This window comes from Crassostrea angulata, unplaced genomic scaffold, assembly GCF_025612915.1.
Source record: "Crassostrea angulata isolate pt1a10 unplaced genomic scaffold, ASM2561291v2 HiC_scaffold_321, whole genome shotgun sequence".
Classification (NCBI taxonomy): Eukaryota; Metazoa; Mollusca; class Bivalvia; order Ostreida; family Ostreidae; genus Magallana; species Magallana angulata.
The window spans coordinates 20,573-40,641 of record NW_026441874.1 but is presented as its reverse complement, the minus strand read 5'-3'; the positions used below and the strand labels follow the sequence as shown (position 1 = coordinate 40,641).

Genomic DNA, 20,069 nt, shown 5'->3' with positions numbered 1-20,069 from the left:
CATTGCAACACCCATTTATGACGTACTTAGGGATTTTTAGGGGGACGAAAATCTTAAATCTTTAATTTGCTGTATGTGAAAAAGCAAAACACTTTGTTAAGCATTCTAAATGATATTGACAATCGTATACATTATCTGAAAGGGAGGGGTTGAGGGGAAATTCTGAAATTTCATTGATATTTTAATCGTATCGTTTAAAAAATTGAACGGAAGACCTACTCGTTACTCGTAACGAGATCGTATCTAGCTATTTTTTTCCAAATTTTGTGCACGCGATTTTTCGAAAACTATTTGACCGAACTCAACAACTTTCTTACAGATGATGAGACACTATCTGAATTTTAAATGTTTTTAAATTTTTGTTGTCGTCACTTCCAGTCCTGATTTACGACCGATTTTGTATTTTTTACGACCTATTTTGTGCAGAGCTGATCTCTGATTATGATAGGTGTAAAAACAAAAATTGTTAGTATTCGTGAGACATTTCAAATGAACTCAAGTAAAAGGGGCTTGCCCCTTTAAATTAGGGGCCAAGAAACTCGAAAGTCTTTAACACATACATTAAAAACGATAAAGATTGTGTAATGCATTATAGAAACGAAGTTGTTGATCATAACAATATAAGTTTGTAAAACTCATTGCCACACCCATTGATGGCGTAATTAGGGATTTTAGGGGACTTAACTCTTAAATCTTAGATGTTCTGCATGTGAAAAAGCAAAACACTTTGTTAGGCATTTTAAAGGATATTGACAATCGTATACATTATCTGAAAGGAAGTGATTGAGAGGAATTCGGAAATTGCATTGAAAAATTTTATCGTATCGTTTAATAATTGAACGGAAGACCTACTCTTAACGAGATCGTTTTTAGTTGTATCACGTTTAAGTCATGAAATGTTTTGATGGGGTAAATTAAACCTTAATAATTGAATTATTAAGGTTGAAATAAATGGCATAAAGACTATTCAAATTATTAATAGATATATTCGTAAGGTTATGTTTCTTTTGTTTTAAGTATTTTTAAAGAAATTTGTTAATGAATCATACTATTGAAATCATGTGACGCTCGTTTTCACTGGTCAAAATCGGCACTGAATTCATTTATACATAAACACTGTATATGGTGACGTTTTTTCTTTGATATAGTATCAGCAGTATTTGATGATTTGTCTGAGGTTTAAAATGATATAGTTTCAAAATTGTTGATATAGAGTTAACCATTAGTATAAGAAGCAATATTATATATTTACATTTGCAAATATGTTTCCTTAAATGAACCTATTGAAAAGCGAAAACGTTCAATTCTGTATGAATTTGTTTCATGACGTCACAATAATCATAGCACGTGCTTATCGTCTGTGGCTTGGATAATCGTAAACTTACAATTTTGGTAATTTTAACAGCTCAGAACGATTTGTCTATTCGAAAACATAAATATAAGTAATAAACAGCAATGTTAAAATTAATGTTCACTGGGATATGAAGTTGGTTGATATGTGATCAAATCTACTGAGAAGCCCTTTGGGCTTTACAGGCTTTGATCATGTGACCAGCCAACTTCATATCCTAGTGAACATTTTTAAATTGCTGTTATTTCTAAAATAAATAGTGCCTCTTTGGGAATGTACATGTAACAGTTGAAATTGACACCCAAAACCATTGTCAGCATCCGCAAATTTGACAGTGGTTTTCGAGGGGTGTCAATTTCAACTGTTACCCTCCCAAACAGACACTATTTATTTTATTATACTGAATGTCTTCATTTTAAAGAAAACTTTCCTTATTTTACATAAAAATGACGTTAATTCTACGGTGAACCGTCTGCGCCTAATTTACACGCATGTAACAAGTCGTTGTGATACCTGTTGCCAAGTGTGTTGCTAACGCCGAGGGTAATAGAACGGTTTATAGACTGCGTCTAAACCAATCAGATTTCATTATTTAACATGAAAGTATAATGATTGATATTAAACTATAGGAAACCCATTATACAATGATTATGCAATTTGCAATGTTGATATAGCATTTTATGACTAGAGGTGTCGATTGTTGAATTTGTTAATGGTATATTTTTACTCTTGCTGTATATGTATAGGCCAATGTACTAAGCTTGCTCAGTCACAAAAACATCATACGGTTCTATGGAGCGGTTATGGAGGAACCAAACTATTGCCTTGTCACAGGTTAGAAGGCATTTGTTATTAAAATAACTACAGTGGTGTAATATAAAAATGTTGCAAATCTTGACCAATAAGTACTATATTCTCTTCCATTTGATAGTGGTTGTGAGAGAAGGGACTATCTCGTACTTTGGTATAGTATCGATCAGTGGGAGTAAAGCAATGTCAAAGGTTGATCTTTGATTATCCTAGAACAGTTTACATAAAACATGATGTTTTAATTGCTATCATAGAAAGAGATGTGTAGAATTCAAACTGGTTATATGTAAATCTGACTCATTCCTAATCAGAGCTGTGGCAACTGTCAACAGATTCCAAACAGAGATACAGAAGGGAAAAAATTGAATAAGATAGAAGAAAATTCTTTTTTGCTGAGAACATAAGAACATAAACATACATAGTCAATTTTATGCAATAAATATGAAAGGGAATTTTGTAAGAGTTTAACAGTACGTTAAAAGAAATCTTTAAAGTTCGATCCAAAACATTTTAAGTCACAGCAATTATACATTTTAATAAAAAAATGTTCACTTTTATTAAAGTGAGACACAGAAGATTTCACTATATTTATTCCAAATAGGTTTCACGCTTTTTGATTTTGACCTTTCAGAGTTTGCTGAGAAGGGATCACTATATGACTACCTCCAAAATCCCAACAATCCCATGGACTTTCAGCATATTCTGCCCTGGGCAAGGGAGATAGCTAAAGGTGAAGTTTTATTTTAAGCAATTTGAAGTAGGAATTGCTTGTTTTACATTTGTATACTAGTATAAAATTACAGATCTGAAGTTACATAACAGCTGCAATTTAAGATTAATTTAATGTTTCATTAGCAATAACAAATTTAATGAGGATTATATAATGTAGAAATGTAAGTTAAATATCTATGCCAAATTGCATTTGTTTTTCTTCTCATACATGAATGTTGATTTTTCATTGTCAGTTGACATTTTTTGTAACCCAACAAAGATGAATATACATCATTGTATTATTGATACGTGACCGTTATTTTTGACTTGTAGGCATGAATTACTTGCATAACGAGACACCGACTAAAATCATCCACAGAGATCTCAAGTCAAAAAATGGTAACCTTAATTGATACATTTGTTGCATTATGAAGTTCGTCGAGGAATCTTTTAGGTTTTGTTAAAATAATTTCAATATGAATTAATTTGCAAAAAAGTAATAATATAATTTTTACCAAAACATTAACATTACGTAAATACATTCTAAACAATATATGTCAAAGGTGGTAAAGTCCCAGCTCTTGGGGAGAAAAAATACTCCTAGCTATCTGCTAAGCACCATTGAAACTGGCTTCATGGTTTGAAAAAAAAATATAAATTTTACCAAATGTACAATGGTATAGGGCACATAAATCTTATGTTTCGTTTTACACACTTTAAAAATGATTCAGAAGTTTGTTTATATTGCAGTCGTTATTTCTGTCCAGAATGTTTGTAAGGTAAGATTGATTTTCTATCATTGATTCATCATTTTGAACATTCTTATGAAAACTGTTTAATACAAGAAAGTCAGTTTTATTAATTAAATTTCACAATTTAGTCAATTTTAAAACGTCAATCTGAAAATCTAAAGATTTTAATCTAAATGTTTTAATTTCATTATTAACTTTTTTGATATATCAAATTATGGTTTTAACAAATCAAAATTACATGTCCATGGCATTTCATTAAACATGTGCGACAGATTTCCTTTTTCCTGTAGATATGTGACTTTGGAGCATCCAGATTTATTGGGAGTACGACCAAAATGTCTCTAGCTGGGACCGTTCCATGGATGGCCCCTGAGGTAAAAAAAAATAATATCTATTTATTCTATACCTTCAGTTTTGCAATGATCATGAATTATTGTTTGGTTTGTATTGTTTGAGAATAATGCTTGACCTGTTGACTGTTTATTGGTGATGGGATAACTTGAATTGTTATTATTTGTTTGTTTTGTTCCAGGTGATACAAAGCCAGCCCGTGTCTGATGCTTGTGACACCTGGTCCTATGGAGTGGTAAGTTTATATATAGTCATTCTGCTGAGATTTGCCCATTCTATAAAATGTACTACAGCTGCATGAAAAAAGGATATTTTTATATCTGTAGAGAAAAAAAAGATAAAATTTTTACTTAATATGTCTGAGAAAAGTAGTAAGAATAACTGTAAGACAGAATTGTGAAAGCCTCCTGACTTCATTGAAAGTCATTGAGATGCAAGTCACAGTCAAGGTCAAGTTAAGTCAAGATTAAGTTAAGTCAAGTTTAGGTTTACAAGTTAAAGTTGACTCTTAAAATTGTATAACAGTCTCCTTTATAAACTTCTTGAAATTTCATATTGGAAAAATACATCAGATGTAATATTTGATATAAATATTGAATTGTAGGTTTAAATACTCCTTAAGTTGTACTTCTTATGATAACAAAGCTTATTAGCTCACCTGAGCTGAAAGCTCACGCGGGTATGATAAGGCAACTCTCAGTGATCGATTGAGTAAAAATTCTTCTGATAGGTATGACGTCACAATAAGCAGCATGATTGTATATTTTACTCCGAAACATGTGAATTTTAACTTTACGTCTGGTTTAAATTATAAAAACTACTGACATAAAATATCACTAGAAACTCATCTTATTGAATATATTTTAAAATTATCTGTATTACGTAAAATTATTATTGATAACGTCAGAAGCATGTTTAATAATGGAGATCAATGTCGGGAGACAAATCATTATAATGCAGTGTAAAAAATGCCGAAATAAGACTTATTTCATACTGATACCCAAGAGTTAGATGAGTGTCAGTTAGGATTTAATCAGAATAACAGACATGGGTATTTTGTTTATCAGCGAGTGTTATATGGTAAGCAGATATACATTTTTATGGCTTGACCGGCCTTTCCTCTGTCAGTGTGTACAAAAACGGCAGAAGTGTAACACTACCCCGGATATTATGAAAGATGGATTTGGTAAATATCAAAAGTATATGACCCAAAATACTTGAAAAGTGCTGCTAGAATCCTGTACTTCGTTGTTGTAAATGAAAAATACATAGTATCTTCTATGAAAATTAAGAAGTTGAGGGGGTTTCCTATAAATAATGACAAAATTTATTTTATGCGATTAACAATAGGATTTTAGCAGTAATACTAATAAAAATTAACTTATTGCCGACCGAAATATTATATCATACATACAACTGAACTTCGGGGTAGTGGGACACTTTCTGATTTTTTGTTAAGGTAAAAAAGTGATATATTTTTAACTGCCACGTGATACCATTGCACGGCAGCTTCTAAGATCGAGCCGATTCCGAAGAAGAAAAGTAATATCTTGGTGTACACATTCACTTGATATTAATATACAACACTGTTTTCATGAAAAATAAACAATTTTTTAATTGATGATAATATTGACGTCACTAAACTCGGAGTTGCCTTAACCTACCCACGTCAAGTGAGCGTTTCTGATCGCATTTTGTCTATCGTCCGTCTGTGTCTGTTTATCTATCTGTCTTTCTGTAAACTTTTCACATTTTCAACATCCTATACAGAATCACTAGGCCAATTTCAACCAAACTTGGCACAAAGCATCCTTAGGCAAAGGGGATTTAAAGTTGTGGTAATTAGGGAACACACCTTTTCCAAGGGGAGATAATTAGAAATTATTGAAATTTTTTGAGAAATTTCCTAAAATCTTCTCAAGAACCATTAGACCAAGAAAGCATCCCCAGGTAGTGTAAATTCAAAGTTGTGAAAATAACCCAAGAGTAGGAGTCAATCTTTACATAGGAATATAAAGAGAAAATCTTTTAAAAAATTCTCTTCTCGAGAACCATTTGGCAAGGGAAGCTGAAACTTGTGTGGAAGCATCCTCAGGTAGTGTAGATTCAAAGTTTTTAAAACATGACCCCCAGGGGTAGGTTTTGACAACAATTGGGATTCGAATTTTTACATAGGAATATATAGAGTTAATATTCTTACTATCTTCTTCTCAAGAACCATTTAGCCAGGAAAGCTTGAACTAATGTAGAAGCAATATCAGGTAGTGTAAATTCAAAGTTGTGAACATCATGACCCCAGGAATAGGGGCTGTAAGTCTCGTTTTTAGTAATTTCCGGTGAAGCGCTTCCGGTGACAAACAAATGCAGAAATGGCGATATCGATACAGTACTGGGCTAATTATACTACAGACAAACCGAAGCTTATGCGAAAATCAGAGAATGCTGTATATAGCAATCATGTTTTGAAGTTTCTCTTCGACAACGAGACGAACATAGTTAATGCAGTGGTTCAGGCGTCGATGAAGAACAAGTCATACAAAGTAACAGTAAGTAAGGAAATACATGTCTACCTTTAATTTCGTGATTTTTATGTATGATAATGTGCGTAATTATTAATGTAACGTACGTAGTGTAATTTGTGTATTGCTTCCTAAAACGTTCCAAACTTAAAAGTTCAATTTTATTTCCAATAAATTTTGTCACACTGGAGGGTATTTGGGTTTGATGGGATATTACAATTGCAAATTTTATATTACAACCCGTTTTGGACATATTTGTAGGCAGCTCTAGACGATGGCTATGCCGTATCTTCGACAAATTGTGAGTGTCCGTTAGGGAAGTTTGTCTGTCATCACGTTGCAGCAGCACTGTTGTATGGGTAAGTTCAATCAGTTGTCAATTGAAATGTACTACTGTGACTAGTTCAAGCAGGTAAATATGATGTGAAAATAGGAGGCGATGTATATATGATGCTTGACTTAGTAGTACTACATACTGATGTTCATTGAATTTAATGAAAATGTTTAATAACATGTGCCTGATTTACTATTAATTGTGAAATATTAATTCAAATACATAATTATACAGGTACAAATGTGTTAGTAAGACTGATGTGAAATGTGGATGGCTAAAGAATCCAAAGACAGCCATTAAAACAGATGTTAAGACAATGGAAGAATTATGTCCACCATCTCAACCTGATTATCAGTAAGTGTGAAATATTGGATTAACAAGTAAAAAAAAATATGGATTAATTGTTCATGCTTTAAGAAGTAATTTTCTTGAATTTTAAGTGCTCTGCGCAGGCCATTCGATGATAATGACAGAAGTTTTTTTCAACAAGAGTTAGCAAAACTAGGCAGATTTATTGGTATAAATGGTTGTTGCAAATCTGCAAACAATGTTTTACTAATCTGTATTCTGATCTATATTTTGTTATATCTTAGTGTTGATCATTTCATTTTGTTGCTTTCATTTGAATATACTTTCTTTAAATTTTAGTATTAAGTTTTTATGTTGTTTGATTGTTATGCATGTAAAATGAGAGAATAATTTGTAATATTTGATAGAATATTACAGAATTAGTGTATGTGATCACTGAGATTTTGAAATATATAAAAAATGCTGTGATGCTCACTACCTGTAGATAGGTGTAGACTTATTGTAGAAACTTCTAAATGTTTTACAATTACAAAACTTTCATAAATGTTTAGATACATATTCATATATGTACTAGAAAAACAATAACATGTTTGTATATATACAGCTATGGAATGGATTCTTCAGCCAGAACCATGTGAGCCAGGCCCTCCTGCTCCCATCATAGAAGATCTCTTGACCAGTGCAGAATTTGTTCATTCTGATATGCCCATGTTATGGTTAAGACGAGCTCTGATTTTGTCTGAAGAAGTCATAACAAATACTGCACTGGCAACCAAGGGTCAAAGAAACAATCCAATGTGGTCAATCATCAGAAAAAACAGGATAACAGCATCCAATTTTGGAGCAGTGCTCAGTACAAAGAGAAGACAGTAAACTATTATTATTATTTACTTATCCAGCATGATTCATGAATTTATGCATCATGAATATCATTTGATAATTCTAAAACTAATTATGTACAGGTTTCAATAATAACTGTGTACTGCTTATAAATGGCTAGTAATGGATGTTTTTAACTGCAGAATTACCATTTCTCTCAAGAAACGTCTCATGTCCTCATACAACTTAGAATCCATCAAAGCAGTTGCTTGGGGAATTACACATGAGGAACATGCACTGAAGAAATATGAACATGAATTTAGTGCTTCAGTGCAACAAACTGGTAATTTTTGTTCTTTAATCTTGATCATTTCCGAACAGACGGCATTGTTCTTAAATTGACCATGACTCCATTTTGAAAGGAACTTTTACCCAAATTTCTCATGAGAATTGTCCATTCTCATATAATTTTCAAGAAATGAATATATATTTTTTTTGTTTGAGGTAAAAACCTAATTTACTTTATATCGATTTATCGATTTTATAAATATTAAATGAATATGAAATATAACAACATTTTCTTTAATATACCCGTTTCAATAAAATTGCAAATTTAAAATTTATTTTGATTCAGGGATTTGGCTGCACGAGTCTGGCGTTTTAGGTGCATCTCCAGATGGTTTAGTCCTGCACCCACCAACATGTGATGTGAAATTCCAGACACCAGAGGCCCGAGATGCTGTTCCTGATATAGTTGAAGTGAAATGTCCTTACTCTGCAGCACATTTAACAATATATGAGGTAGTGCACAGTCTAAAGGAATTTTACCTTGGTAAGTACATGTATATACTGATGTATATCAATCTAAATTTATGAAAGCACTCAAACTATAGAGTTCTGTGTTATATTACTCTTTCAAAATATTTGTATATGAACCTCTATTAACTGCATTTCCCCTGCTGTTCCAGTTATTGATATAAAGTTGTAAACCGTATTTGAATATATGTTTTATGCAAACTCTTTGTTGTATTTAGAATACAGAGAGGGCTTTTTCTACCTCAAGTCCAACCATCCTTACTTTCACCAGATACAAGGCCAGCTCCATTTGTGCAATAAGAACTGCTGTGATTTGATTGTTTGGACTACTAAAGACTGCAAAATTATCCGGATCACCAAGGACTCTGAGTGGACAAAGAACATTGCACAATTAATAGAATTTTATTTTAACACTTTCATTCCAGAACTAATTAAAAATTAACAAGATGTATTGAAATAACACATCTAATAAAACAAAAGAAATCAGTGCAGTCCACTTATTTATCATTTGATTTCATATACAAAACATAGATCAACAGCAATGCTAATTAAGTCTCATAATAGCATAAAAATGTTAACATGCATCCCATTCTACTTTAAAAGTGAACAATGTTGCATGAATAATTTGTTTCGGAAAAAATAAAAAATCAGATGGATTCATAATTGTAAATGCTCTATGAAATTTCTTTCAAAAGAGGTGCTTGCAAGTTGACCAAGGAGGAACAAAGTTGAAATATCTTGGTTGATAATGGCCTGTAGGTTGCTGGTATGTGGCGAAGTATTTCAAAGTTCTTTATCCTCTCATTAGCCCGTTCCACGTGAAATCTTGCTCTGGCTATTTTGTAACACAGTTCTGCTTCTTTCTTGGTAAACTGCCCTCTTGAGGATAAAAATGCTGGAATGTTCAAGCACACACCTTGGGGTAATTGATCATGGATTGTGAATCCCTTGTCAGCTAAAATCAGGTCTCCAGGTTTGAATTTCTCAAGAACTTTGCTGTGACGCACAATCGCAACATCTGATGTTGATCCTGGATATAAAGGAGAACAGTAAGTGATGGCACCATTTGGGGCGACACAAATCACTGCTTTAACAGTGTGACGGCTCTTATATAAACTGTATGCCATGGCCTGTGTATCCAGGTGTCCAGGAATATCTTGGGTTGTCTCAATGGCATCCATGGAAGCCCTTGCAGAGGAAAACTCTGCAAATGACTTAGGCATAGAGCCTAAATGAAAATGGGGGAAAATCAATTAATTCAACAGTACTTTAAGTAAGATGTAAAGTTGGCTAAATATTTTCTGAATTATAGGGAAATAATTTAAGTCTACAATATAGCAACATTCTATAATTATTACATGTATATTATGTCAAAGCAGTCTGCATGATTAGATAGCAAATCAATGTTTGCAATATAGATAAAGAGTATAATGCATCAATATTTGCTTCATTATAGGATTTTCTATTCATGTGAATGTAAATCATCATACAAACCTTTGCATTTAAGCTGACTGGGGAAACATGTGTCAACAACACCCACATACAACATTTCATGGAGGGCATGAACCAATGTGTTAAAAATGTTGGAAATTGTAGATCTGCTTACACAAAACCTGCGAATTGAGAGATAAAATGTATATTGTTATCAAAATATTACCATCCAAGAAAATAAGTACAAAAGGTCCAAGGGTCACATTGCTCACCTGAGCACTCTGCTTCATAGAGATGATCAGAGGTTTGGGATTAACAATGTGTATATTTTGAAGGGTATGGACAAAAGTAAACCTTTGTCATCTTCCAATATCCATGAATGAACATTCATCAATAGGAAAATAAGATTTAGATCTTGATACAAAAAAATATGGTTTGAGGGCGGGGATCTCAATAGCCAATGACAGACAACAGACAAATTTTGATCAGAAAAGCTCAATTGAGCCTTTGGCTCAGGTGAACTAATATTTATATACTGAATATAATTTATTATTTATTTCACATTCAAAAATTCATTAAATTAATGTAAGTTATTATACCTGTGAGCCAAGTCTATGTCTCTTAGGTTGAGCTTCAGCTTCATCAAAACAATCAGAAGCTGATTTTCAATATTTAGTGATGGTGACCAACCATTAAAGTAATTTAATTCAAAGCGACCAAGCAGTCCCACAAGCACTTCAAAGACATCATATTGTATTGATGTGTAAAGCAGCATCTGCAAAATAAGTCATAAATTTCACAAGAAAGAACCTTTGATAATTTTTTTTTATAGTATGTAAATTTCATTTTACCCCATCAACAATAATATATATTAACCTTTTCTTCGCTGTCCCTAATTTCCGCTACAGTCATGGGTTTTCTTTTATTGCTGTTGATCTTTAGAGCAACTAACTCTTCTTCCAACTTTTTAATCTCTGAACAGAGTTGTTGCATTTCTATTGAACAGTTTCTTGAGCAAGATACTGTGTAGCTGTGATCTACATCAACCTTAAGATAAATATATTTTCATTTCACTATAAGTATGGATATTGTATCTACTTATTTTGTAATATAAAACACCATTTTAAAAAAGACGATTTAAAATATTTGCAAAATGATTGAGGAAGTTACATGTTCTACATCTTCACAATCAACGGCATCTTGTATCTGCTCTTTCTCACAGGATGGACGCTGGGTTATTGTTTTAGCTTCACAGGACTGGGACTGACACGTCTTCCTCCTTTTCCTGGAAGCATTTTTAATTAATATATTAATATATAAATATTAATTAATTGTATCTAAATAGCATAACTTTGTACATAATGTTTATTTTGTAATATCAACCACATCTAGCATTCAATATTTGACAAATTAATTAAATACTTCCATGAAAAAATTTCTCTCACCTCTCCGATTTTTCTGGATCAGGAAAATCCATGTACTTTTTGTCGTTCCATGCAAAGTAGACAGGATCTCCTTCCTTTTTCCCCTCTTTGAAATGGCAGGAACAAATCCTGTCATTTTGATTTTCTGGTTGTCGATCAGCTCTTCTAAATAAAGAAAAGTCAGTTGTCAGTATAGTTTCAAAGCAACAGCATATACTGCAACTGTTATCTCTCATTGTATACACGAAATAGAGGTGCAATTCAATATACATGTATTGAATTTGACGGACAAAATTTATATGTACATCAGTATTACTAGTAGACTATGTACATCATGATGTGTATCAGTATATTTCAACAAGTGTTTAATTGATTTTAATCATGATAATAGACTATGGGCTCCGCAATTTACAACATGAATTCTCTTTATAACAGCTGAATAATGACTACTTAGACTGTTACGAGTACATGTATTAACAATTCTATTTGTACTATATTAGGCATAAAAATATAGCAGTATTATGATTTACTAAATTAATTTTAATTTTTCATCGACAGTATCACTATGCTTATTGAACTTCGCAGGTGATGACACATGCACTTGTAATGGTCCAGTCTGTTTAAAATCAAACCTTCTACTATAGCTCCTTTATTTTGATGGTCGTATTGGAAGGTTTGATTTTAATCAGATTGGTACGTAATGGTCCACATAAGATGTACATGTGGTTCGTGAATAATGAATATATCAACAGACTAACGCAAATCTATAAATTGATGTATAACGCATTAAAAATAAAGTCTCACTATTCGTCCTCAGGTATCGCCTTGCTTATTAATGAAATAAGTTGTATGATTAGATGTCATGTCCTGAAATCCGGTCAAGATCGCTTATATATTTCATTCAACAGCTGTTCAAAACATGCTGAATACATTTAGATGCATTAATACTGACCTGCATATCTTTCCCCATAACGTCCTTTTCTTTGTGTCAGTCGGAAAACGATAGAACTAGCAACTATTTGCGCCACTTCTATGTTTGCATGCGAACGCAAAGCAGATCACCATGTTTGTTTGTCACCGGAAGTATTTAAATCTCGCGCGCTCTCGTTTGCGAACTTACAGCCCCTATTAGGGTGGGTCACAATCGAGGGGAGGGGGTTGTCGAATTTTTACAAAGGAATTTTAGTATTTGTAAATCTTTCAAAATATTCTTCTCAAGAACCATTTGGACAGGAAGGCTGAAACTTATGAGGAAGCATCTTCAGGTGGTGTTGAATAAAAAGTTGTGAAAACATGACCCCCAGGTGTAGAATTGGACAACAAAGGGGATTCGAATATTAACACAGGAATATTTAGAGTAAATCTTTTAAACATCTTCCTCTCAAGAATTATTTGGCCAGAAAAGCTGAAATTAATTTGGAAGCATTCCAAGGTAGTGTAAATTCAAAAATGTGAAAACCATGACCTTTGGGTTTAGGGTGTGGCTATAATGAGGGGTCGAATATTTAAATAGGAATATACAAAGAAAAGTCTTTAAAAATCTTCTGGTCAGAAACTAATCACCTAGGAAAGCTGAAACTTGTGTGGAAGCAACATCCTGTATTGCAGATTCAAGTTTCTTTGAATCATGATCCTTGGGCGTATAGGATGTGGTCACATGGCGGGGGGGGGGGGCAAATTTTTTCATTAAAATATATACATGTAGACAATCTTAAAATCTTGTTCAAAAAACTGTATGCCTAGGAAAGCTGAAACTTTAATTAAAGCAGCTTCAGATAGTGTAGATTGAAATTTGTTAAAGTCAAAATCTTGATAAGTAAGGTGGGGCCACATTGGGGATCCGGTTGTACAAAGAAAAAACATTTTGATTTTGCACTGAAGTGTTATCATATATGGTTTTACCTATATGCAAACATTTGACATAGTGCTGATTCTTAAGAATTGTTTAGAATTTGGACCTTGGACGATTCTTGGGCCTCACAAGGTGTTCAGAGTTTGATTTAGGTTTAAATGCCATATATAAACAATTGTTTGGGATCTTTTGGAGAACTCAATGCTCAGCATGTGATATAACTATAAAATCATCCTGTTAGAAAAGGGACTTGATTATAAATGTAAGAATATTCAGGAGGAAAATGGATATTTATTTATACAGGATCTACATATATTATGCCACATTGTCCAGATATTTTGTATTAAGACTCTATTAGGCTGATTTTATCATGCCTATTGGTGCTCAGATGAGCGATGTGGCCCACGGGCCTCTTGTCTGTTTTAGGTTTTGTGGGAGTTGCTAACCCATGAAGTGCCTTACAGGGGGATAGAGGGCTTCCAAGTGGCTTGGAATGTTGTAATGAAAGGGGAGGTAAGTCCTTACAACACTCAAAGAGAAAAAGGGAGAGTTATCTGATACAAGCCCGAGCTCAATATACCATCTTCTCTGGATGGAATTAAATGACTCAAATTATAATTAAAAGCTGTGCACTTGATATTTGATAAGTAAGGCCTTAGGGTGGATTTATATACCACTTTTTGATGACGCAGTACGCAAAAAAGTAAATCTGGGAGCATGCAATTCCGGTACTGGCTGATTTAAACCGAGGTGAATTGTGTGGGGACTGTTCTTTTTAAAAATGTTTTAAATGAATAGATTGAATTTCATAATTGGAAAATTCATTACTTACAAGTAATGTTGTATGTGACACCTTCACGTTGTGTCGTATTATTTATCGAATTAACAATGATGTACAGACCCTGAAACGTACTACTACACCACACGCTCGCTGCACGCTCGCTTCACGCTCGCTAAACGGTTCACACGAAACGCTGAACGGTTTACACGAAACGCTGCACGCTTTGCCCGAAACTCTAATTTGGTACTTATATTTAAAGCAAAATATTATTTATTCACAGAATTAGCCAAAAATATTACTTCTATAAATATATTTATTGCTCAAAAGAAATATCCATGATTCTTATTAGTCCCGTAAATAATAAAAATTCCAGAGAAAAAAGTTACCGTAACACAATATTCAATACCAAAAATAAAATCCGTATGATTACAAACTGAAATCGAATTTTCAGTATTCGGCGGGATTTGTTTTTTTCTTCTCACATTATTTATTGGTTTCAGAGAATGCGATGTAAAAATACTACATGTAACTGTAAATAAACCTGTAATTATTTACATTGATAATTTGGTATTTCAGTATTCGGCGGGATTTGTTTTTTCTTCTCACATTAATATTTTTATTGTTTTCATAGAAAACGATGTAAAAATACTAACTGTAAATAAACCTGCAATTATTTACATTGATAATTTTGAAAGTTATGTAAAATAAAATTAGTCACATAAGTTAGAACAATGCTATAAAAAAGCCGATTAATTTTTTTTATGTCGAATCATTCGCATAAATAAATGTTCCGTACATAACATCACAGAGAAAAATCAATGGATTAAACAATAAAGAAAGTTGTCATTACTATTTTGGATTTCGGAAAGAACTAAAAATAAAATATGATTTAGATTTTTGTCTCAATATTCGTATACATAACCGGCGCTCCGCATAACGGCGTACAATATATCTATCATAATATATTCGAATTAAGTACCATGCATATAGATTCCCATAATAATTAATTGCATGTGTACATTTTAGGAAAATTTCAGTGTGTTAATTACTTGTTGTTTTCCGTTATCAGTGTTTAAATAATTAAAATAATAACTTGTAGAAATATTTTTAATCGGGATTCAGAAGAATTTACTTCCCGCATTTCATAGAAATGAACAGAATATTTTCTTTCTATGTTTACATTTAATTTTGTTCAAATTAATGTTAAATCATCTATCATTGAAATTGTAGGCATCATCAAATACTGATATCGACTACCTTGAAGTCATTAAATTTCTATTGGCTATTGACAAAAAAAAGAGACGCGTGACCTTCCAATGAAAACGAATACACAGAGTTTGATTGACAGGTTCAGCCAGGTGCAGGTCTTACCCGATGTCCGAGGTTATATGTTTTGCCTCGGACTAGAATGTCGCGACGTCATTGGATGAAACGCGTCACGTGGCTGCCTTACACATTTCTTTAAAAGGCAAGCGTCAAAATTTATAGCGCAACATGGCGGACGTAACGTTATTTGAACTGATTTTCTACACAAACGTTTGTTTACATATCAAACTTTAGGCCCTCGACAAAACAAAACACTTATTAGGTTTGTTACTGACTGTTTAAAGAAATTTGTGGGGTCGGTAAAGTCCATAGAAGGCGAGGCGGTGTTTAAACAGTCAGTAACAAACCTTATAAGTAATAGTGTACTGGTTGTACACAGCCGAATAGTCTCAGTAACTAGTCTTCTTTCAATACGCGTACTTTCTTCTGTTTGTTAAAAATTAATTCAATTTTGTAAAAAGATAAGTATATCATTTCTTATGGATTTTTTTCACGAGAATATCTCAAAGGAGTTTTGCCAATCAGTTTAAAGTAATGTTTAACACGAGCGCTATTTTTAAACAATTAAATTGTCAGAGAGTTCCGAATGAAATCTGATGAACGTTTCACACGGTTCTCGCACGCTTTGCCCGAAACGCTGCACGCTTTGCCCGAAACGCTAAACGGTTTACACGAAACGCTTCACTATTCACACGAAACGCTAAACGGTTTACACGAAACGCTAAACGGTTTACACGAAACGTTTCTCGCACGAAAGTCACACGCTTATTTGGTGTAGTAGTACATTTCAGGGTCTGTAGTATATTTTTTAAAATAGTTTCTTTCCCATTGTGGACATATACTTGTGCAGCGTAGCGCATCGGTTTAGTGGATTCCCTTCAAATCTGTAGGTCATGAGTTCGAATCCCGTTGTGGACGAAAAATATTTAACTCTGCAAAATTTTCTAAAACGTATTATTTGGTTGAAAATACTGTGAAAGAAAATTCGAAACCGGTGAAAGTATTTCAATTATGATATACTTTAATCCACATATGTTCCTTACCACCTCAAGGGGACGGAATGGTGGCTTTGAATTTCTCTTAGGTTGGGATACATAAATCCTATTAGTTAATATTCCCCTTTATTTATTTGACTTAGTTTTGCATTTAAGCTAATGTATTCACTTATATAGACCTTTAATGAAATATGTATGTATTTATAATTCCAACATGATATTTAGGAAATTTTCTTCATCCCAGAAATGAACAGTCCCAAAGTGTTTGGGCCTTGGTACTTTAGAACAATAACTCTTACATGAGGAACTTTCATACCAAATAAAATTTAAATTTTTTTTTGTGTTTATTTGCAATTATTTTCATTCAATTTTTATGTCACATTTATTCAAATACATTTTCTTATAACATAAAGCAGCCTTTTCAGATGATTTGTGAACAGAGTAAGAAAATATCAAATATTATGTTTTGAGGAAATACTAAATAAAATGCAATAATAATATTTTTGAATGTTAAGAAATGTTATATTTTTAGGTGTCTAAAGGAAATATCAATCAGATGACAAACAAATTCTCTCAATTTGTTCATAGTTAACTTTTTAAATATTATTTTACAAAAACACGAAAAAAAACGTTAAAAATTCTTTAAAAATACGTATAGTGTCCCTTTCATCTTTTTATTATTTGATAAGTATATGTTTTGTGGTCTTCTATTGAAAATTGAAATAAATTGTGGGTGTATAGAGCCACCTTAAAAATAATGTTTTGTCTCCGCTTTCATGCTGAAAAAAGAAGGGTCGGTAGGTTAGAATTTTTTCAGGTATTTTTTTCTTATATTCCAGTATGTATCGAGCAGTATCAATATGGCACTGCTGAATGGTATAAAGTGAGAAATACTTTTTATCTTATAAAACGCTGAACAACACCTGAATTCTTTTATATTCATTTTTATAACGATACATGCTACATTATACAACAAACACTGGCATGGTCGGTCTAAAGAAGTTTATCACGGGAAGCCATTGTTTTCATTTTACTTTAGAATTAACCAAAGTTATCTCGCTTAAAAGGGTCCTTCTATGCGTGGTGTTTTGCGGATTTATAAAAACCGTGACATGTGGTCCTTGATAATAGCAGAAGGGTTAAAGGGGCATGGTCACGATTTTGGTCAAATTTTATTTTTCTGTTTTTATTATTTACAATGCTTCAGAAATGCATTCCTAATAATCAAATGAAATTTGGGTGCCAGTCGATGCGTTTTAAGCAAGATACAGGGCTCACAATTTTTCGTCATGTAAACAAGGCTCGTGCCCTGTTTTGTTTACATAGGTTTAATATACCAGTAAAATTCTTTTTCAAACTGATTTGTCTATTTTCTTATTCATTTTAAGCATAAATAAGCATAAATAAACAGTTCCTAACCATGCACACATTCACTGTATGTCCAAAACGGGAATTTTCACCTCAACATTTAAAATGTAAACAAAACCGTTGTTTACACAGCAAAGAATTGTAAGCTCTGTAACTCCCTTATAACTCAACAAATGACACTCAAATTTTGGTTGCCTATTCAAAATACCTTACTGAAGCATGATACACATTCAAATCGGAAAAATAATTTTTGACCAAAATCGTGACCATGCCCCTTTAATGCAAGTGACCATTAATTGGTTGAGAGTTGGCAGAAGTGTATGCTGAGAGTCGGATATGCAAGACACGTTATTTATAAATATCTTCTCATAGATGTCACCTGACTATTAAGCTGGGCTAACAAAATAAAAGAATGCTTATACGTTGGAATCATTAAAATTCGAGGTGGCTCAATTTTCGTGGTGTTCGTGGGTAGCCCTCACCGACGAATTTACATCCTCCACGAAAACTAATTATTAAAGATTTAGTTTAACTACTGAAACTGAAAACCGACGCATCCACGAAATTACATTCCCATGAATAAGCTTAAATCCCACAATCCACGAAAATTGGCCCCCATAAAATTAAATGATTCCACAGTAAAAGATTTTTTCTCTGCCATTGATGAGAGCATTTTTGATCTATAACTCATTGAAACATACAGCCATTTTTAAACAAAACGTTTGAGTTATACTTATTTGAAAGGAGAAACTGCAACAAGCGTTTTTGTGAACAATATTTTCGGTCAAAGATCCTTTCCAAAAAACTTGTGAGTCGGTAGTGAAACTAGGTACGCTCGGGAAAGCGGTAACAAAACATTTTTCTTAGGCCCTAGATCAAAAGTTTTGGGTAGAATGAACAATCATATTTTTTAGATTAATTTTGAAACTCTGAAAACCTGAACAAATTTTATTTGATGAAAACTTATCATCTATGATCATTATAGTGTGACCCATCTTCCTCCCCTCCTGCATAAATAAGAATAAATGTAAATGAATATGCAGAAGGATAAGGAAAACAAATGTATTTTCCTTTCTCTGGAATTTATACAGTCATGTACATTATGTATAGATTCCTTTATTTATATACTGTAGAATGTCAATGATTATCTAACTCTATGATGATAACCAGGTTACCCTTTCAGCCCAAGGGCTTCTTGTTTTAAAGTAAAAGCCTTTTTATACATAATTATTTAAGACATTGCACTTTCAGAGGTTAACCATACCCAGCACTTGTCCGCCATGTTTTGCCGAATTGATGCAGCGGTGCTGGCATACCAACCCCAAACTACGACCAAACTTCAAGGACATCATACAGACCTTAGATATCATGCTGAGTGATGGTTGGTAGAAACAGTTGTTGAATTAACACGATCTAAACGGAGTTTTAAGGCAATAAAAAACGTGTTTTGGTTTCTCAGGCCAAAAAATTCAAAATATTTTATGGCAAGCAGATGTGTTATTTTTCTACGTAGGATTGCAAAGTGGAATAACTGAGAATTTTCTATACTAACTTAAATGATCTATTGCGAATTACAATTGAATTGGCGTATACAGCCATTTTCAGTTTCTATCTTTACAAAAAATATATCGATTTCAATTCCACATCTTGATTATTGACCATACACAATTAACTTTTAGGTTCTAATTCTCATAATGTATAGTGATTGAAAAGAAAGTTTCGCAGTTGTTGTCTAAGCAGTATGAATTGTGTTTTTTTTTATTTTATATAAATTTTATGAGCTCACCTTAGCTGAAAAGTCAAGTGAGCTTTTCTGATCACATTTTGTCCGTCGTCCGTCGTCCGTCTGTCCGTCCGTCCGTCTTTAAACGTTTTACATTCTCAACTTCTTATCTGAAACTGCTTACAAATTTCAGACTTTGGCACAAATCATCCTAATGGAAAGGCAAATATAGTTTGCAGTAATAAAAAGTCAAAATGCATTCATAACGGAGAAAACCTCAAATTTTGAAAAAGGGGTGCACTTTTAAAAATCTTTTTCTCAAAAACTGTTGAATCAAATTCAACGTTATTTAGCAGAAATCGCCCTTATGGAAAGAAAAATTTAATTTGCAAATATT

At 32.8% G+C, this 20,069-nt stretch overlaps 2 protein-coding genes and 1 pseudogene across 2 annotated transcripts in view; 2 read left to right on the top strand and 1 right to left on the bottom strand.

Moving 5' to 3' along the window:
* Positions 1–19,330, top strand: part of LOC128170108 (mitogen-activated protein kinase kinase kinase 20-like) — a gene marked incomplete at its 3' end in the record, with an annotated part of 36,504 nt that extends 17,174 nt beyond the window's left edge. Inside the window, exons 2-9 of the mRNA XM_052836076.1 lie at positions 2,098–2,185; positions 2,793–2,891; positions 3,206–3,271; positions 3,623–3,651; positions 3,915–3,998; positions 4,157–4,210; positions 13,906–13,992; positions 19,201–19,330. Coding sequence (XP_052692036.1) covers positions 2,098–2,185; positions 2,793–2,891; positions 3,206–3,271; positions 3,623–3,651; positions 3,915–3,998; positions 4,157–4,210; positions 13,906–13,992; positions 19,201–19,330 — 637 coding nt within the window. The remainder of the gene's footprint in view (positions 1–2,097; positions 2,186–2,792; positions 2,892–3,205; positions 3,272–3,622; positions 3,652–3,914; positions 3,999–4,156; positions 4,211–13,905; positions 13,993–19,200) is intronic.
* LOC128170106 (uncharacterized) lies at positions 6,756–9,259 on the top strand. Its single transcript, XM_052836075.1, has 6 exons — positions 6,756–6,853; positions 7,063–7,182; positions 7,742–8,006; positions 8,160–8,299; positions 8,591–8,788; positions 8,991–9,259. Exons 2-6 carry the CDS (start codon positions 7,134–7,136, stop codon positions 9,212–9,214), a joined length of 876 nt encoding a protein of 291 aa, XP_052692035.1. The 5' UTR covers positions 6,756–6,853; positions 7,063–7,133; the 3' UTR covers positions 9,215–9,259.
* LOC128170107 (uncharacterized) lies at positions 9,160–12,692 on the bottom strand (annotated as a pseudogene).
* Positions 19,331–20,069: the final 739 nt, after the last annotated feature.

Bases quoted from the DNA above. Each gene is read 5' to 3' on its own strand.
- LOC128170106 (XM_052836075.1), top strand. From the start codon at position 7,134: ATGTTAAGACAATGGAAGAATTATGTCCACCATCTCAACCTGATTATC. The intron at 8,007-8,159 runs GTAAACTATTAT...TTTTAACTGCAG, and splicing joins CTCAGTACAAAGAGAAGACA to AATTACCATTTCTCTCAAGA. The intron at 8,300-8,590 runs GTAATTTTTGTT...ATTTTGATTCAG, and splicing joins TGCTTCAGTGCAACAAACTG to GGATTTGGCTGCACGAGTCT.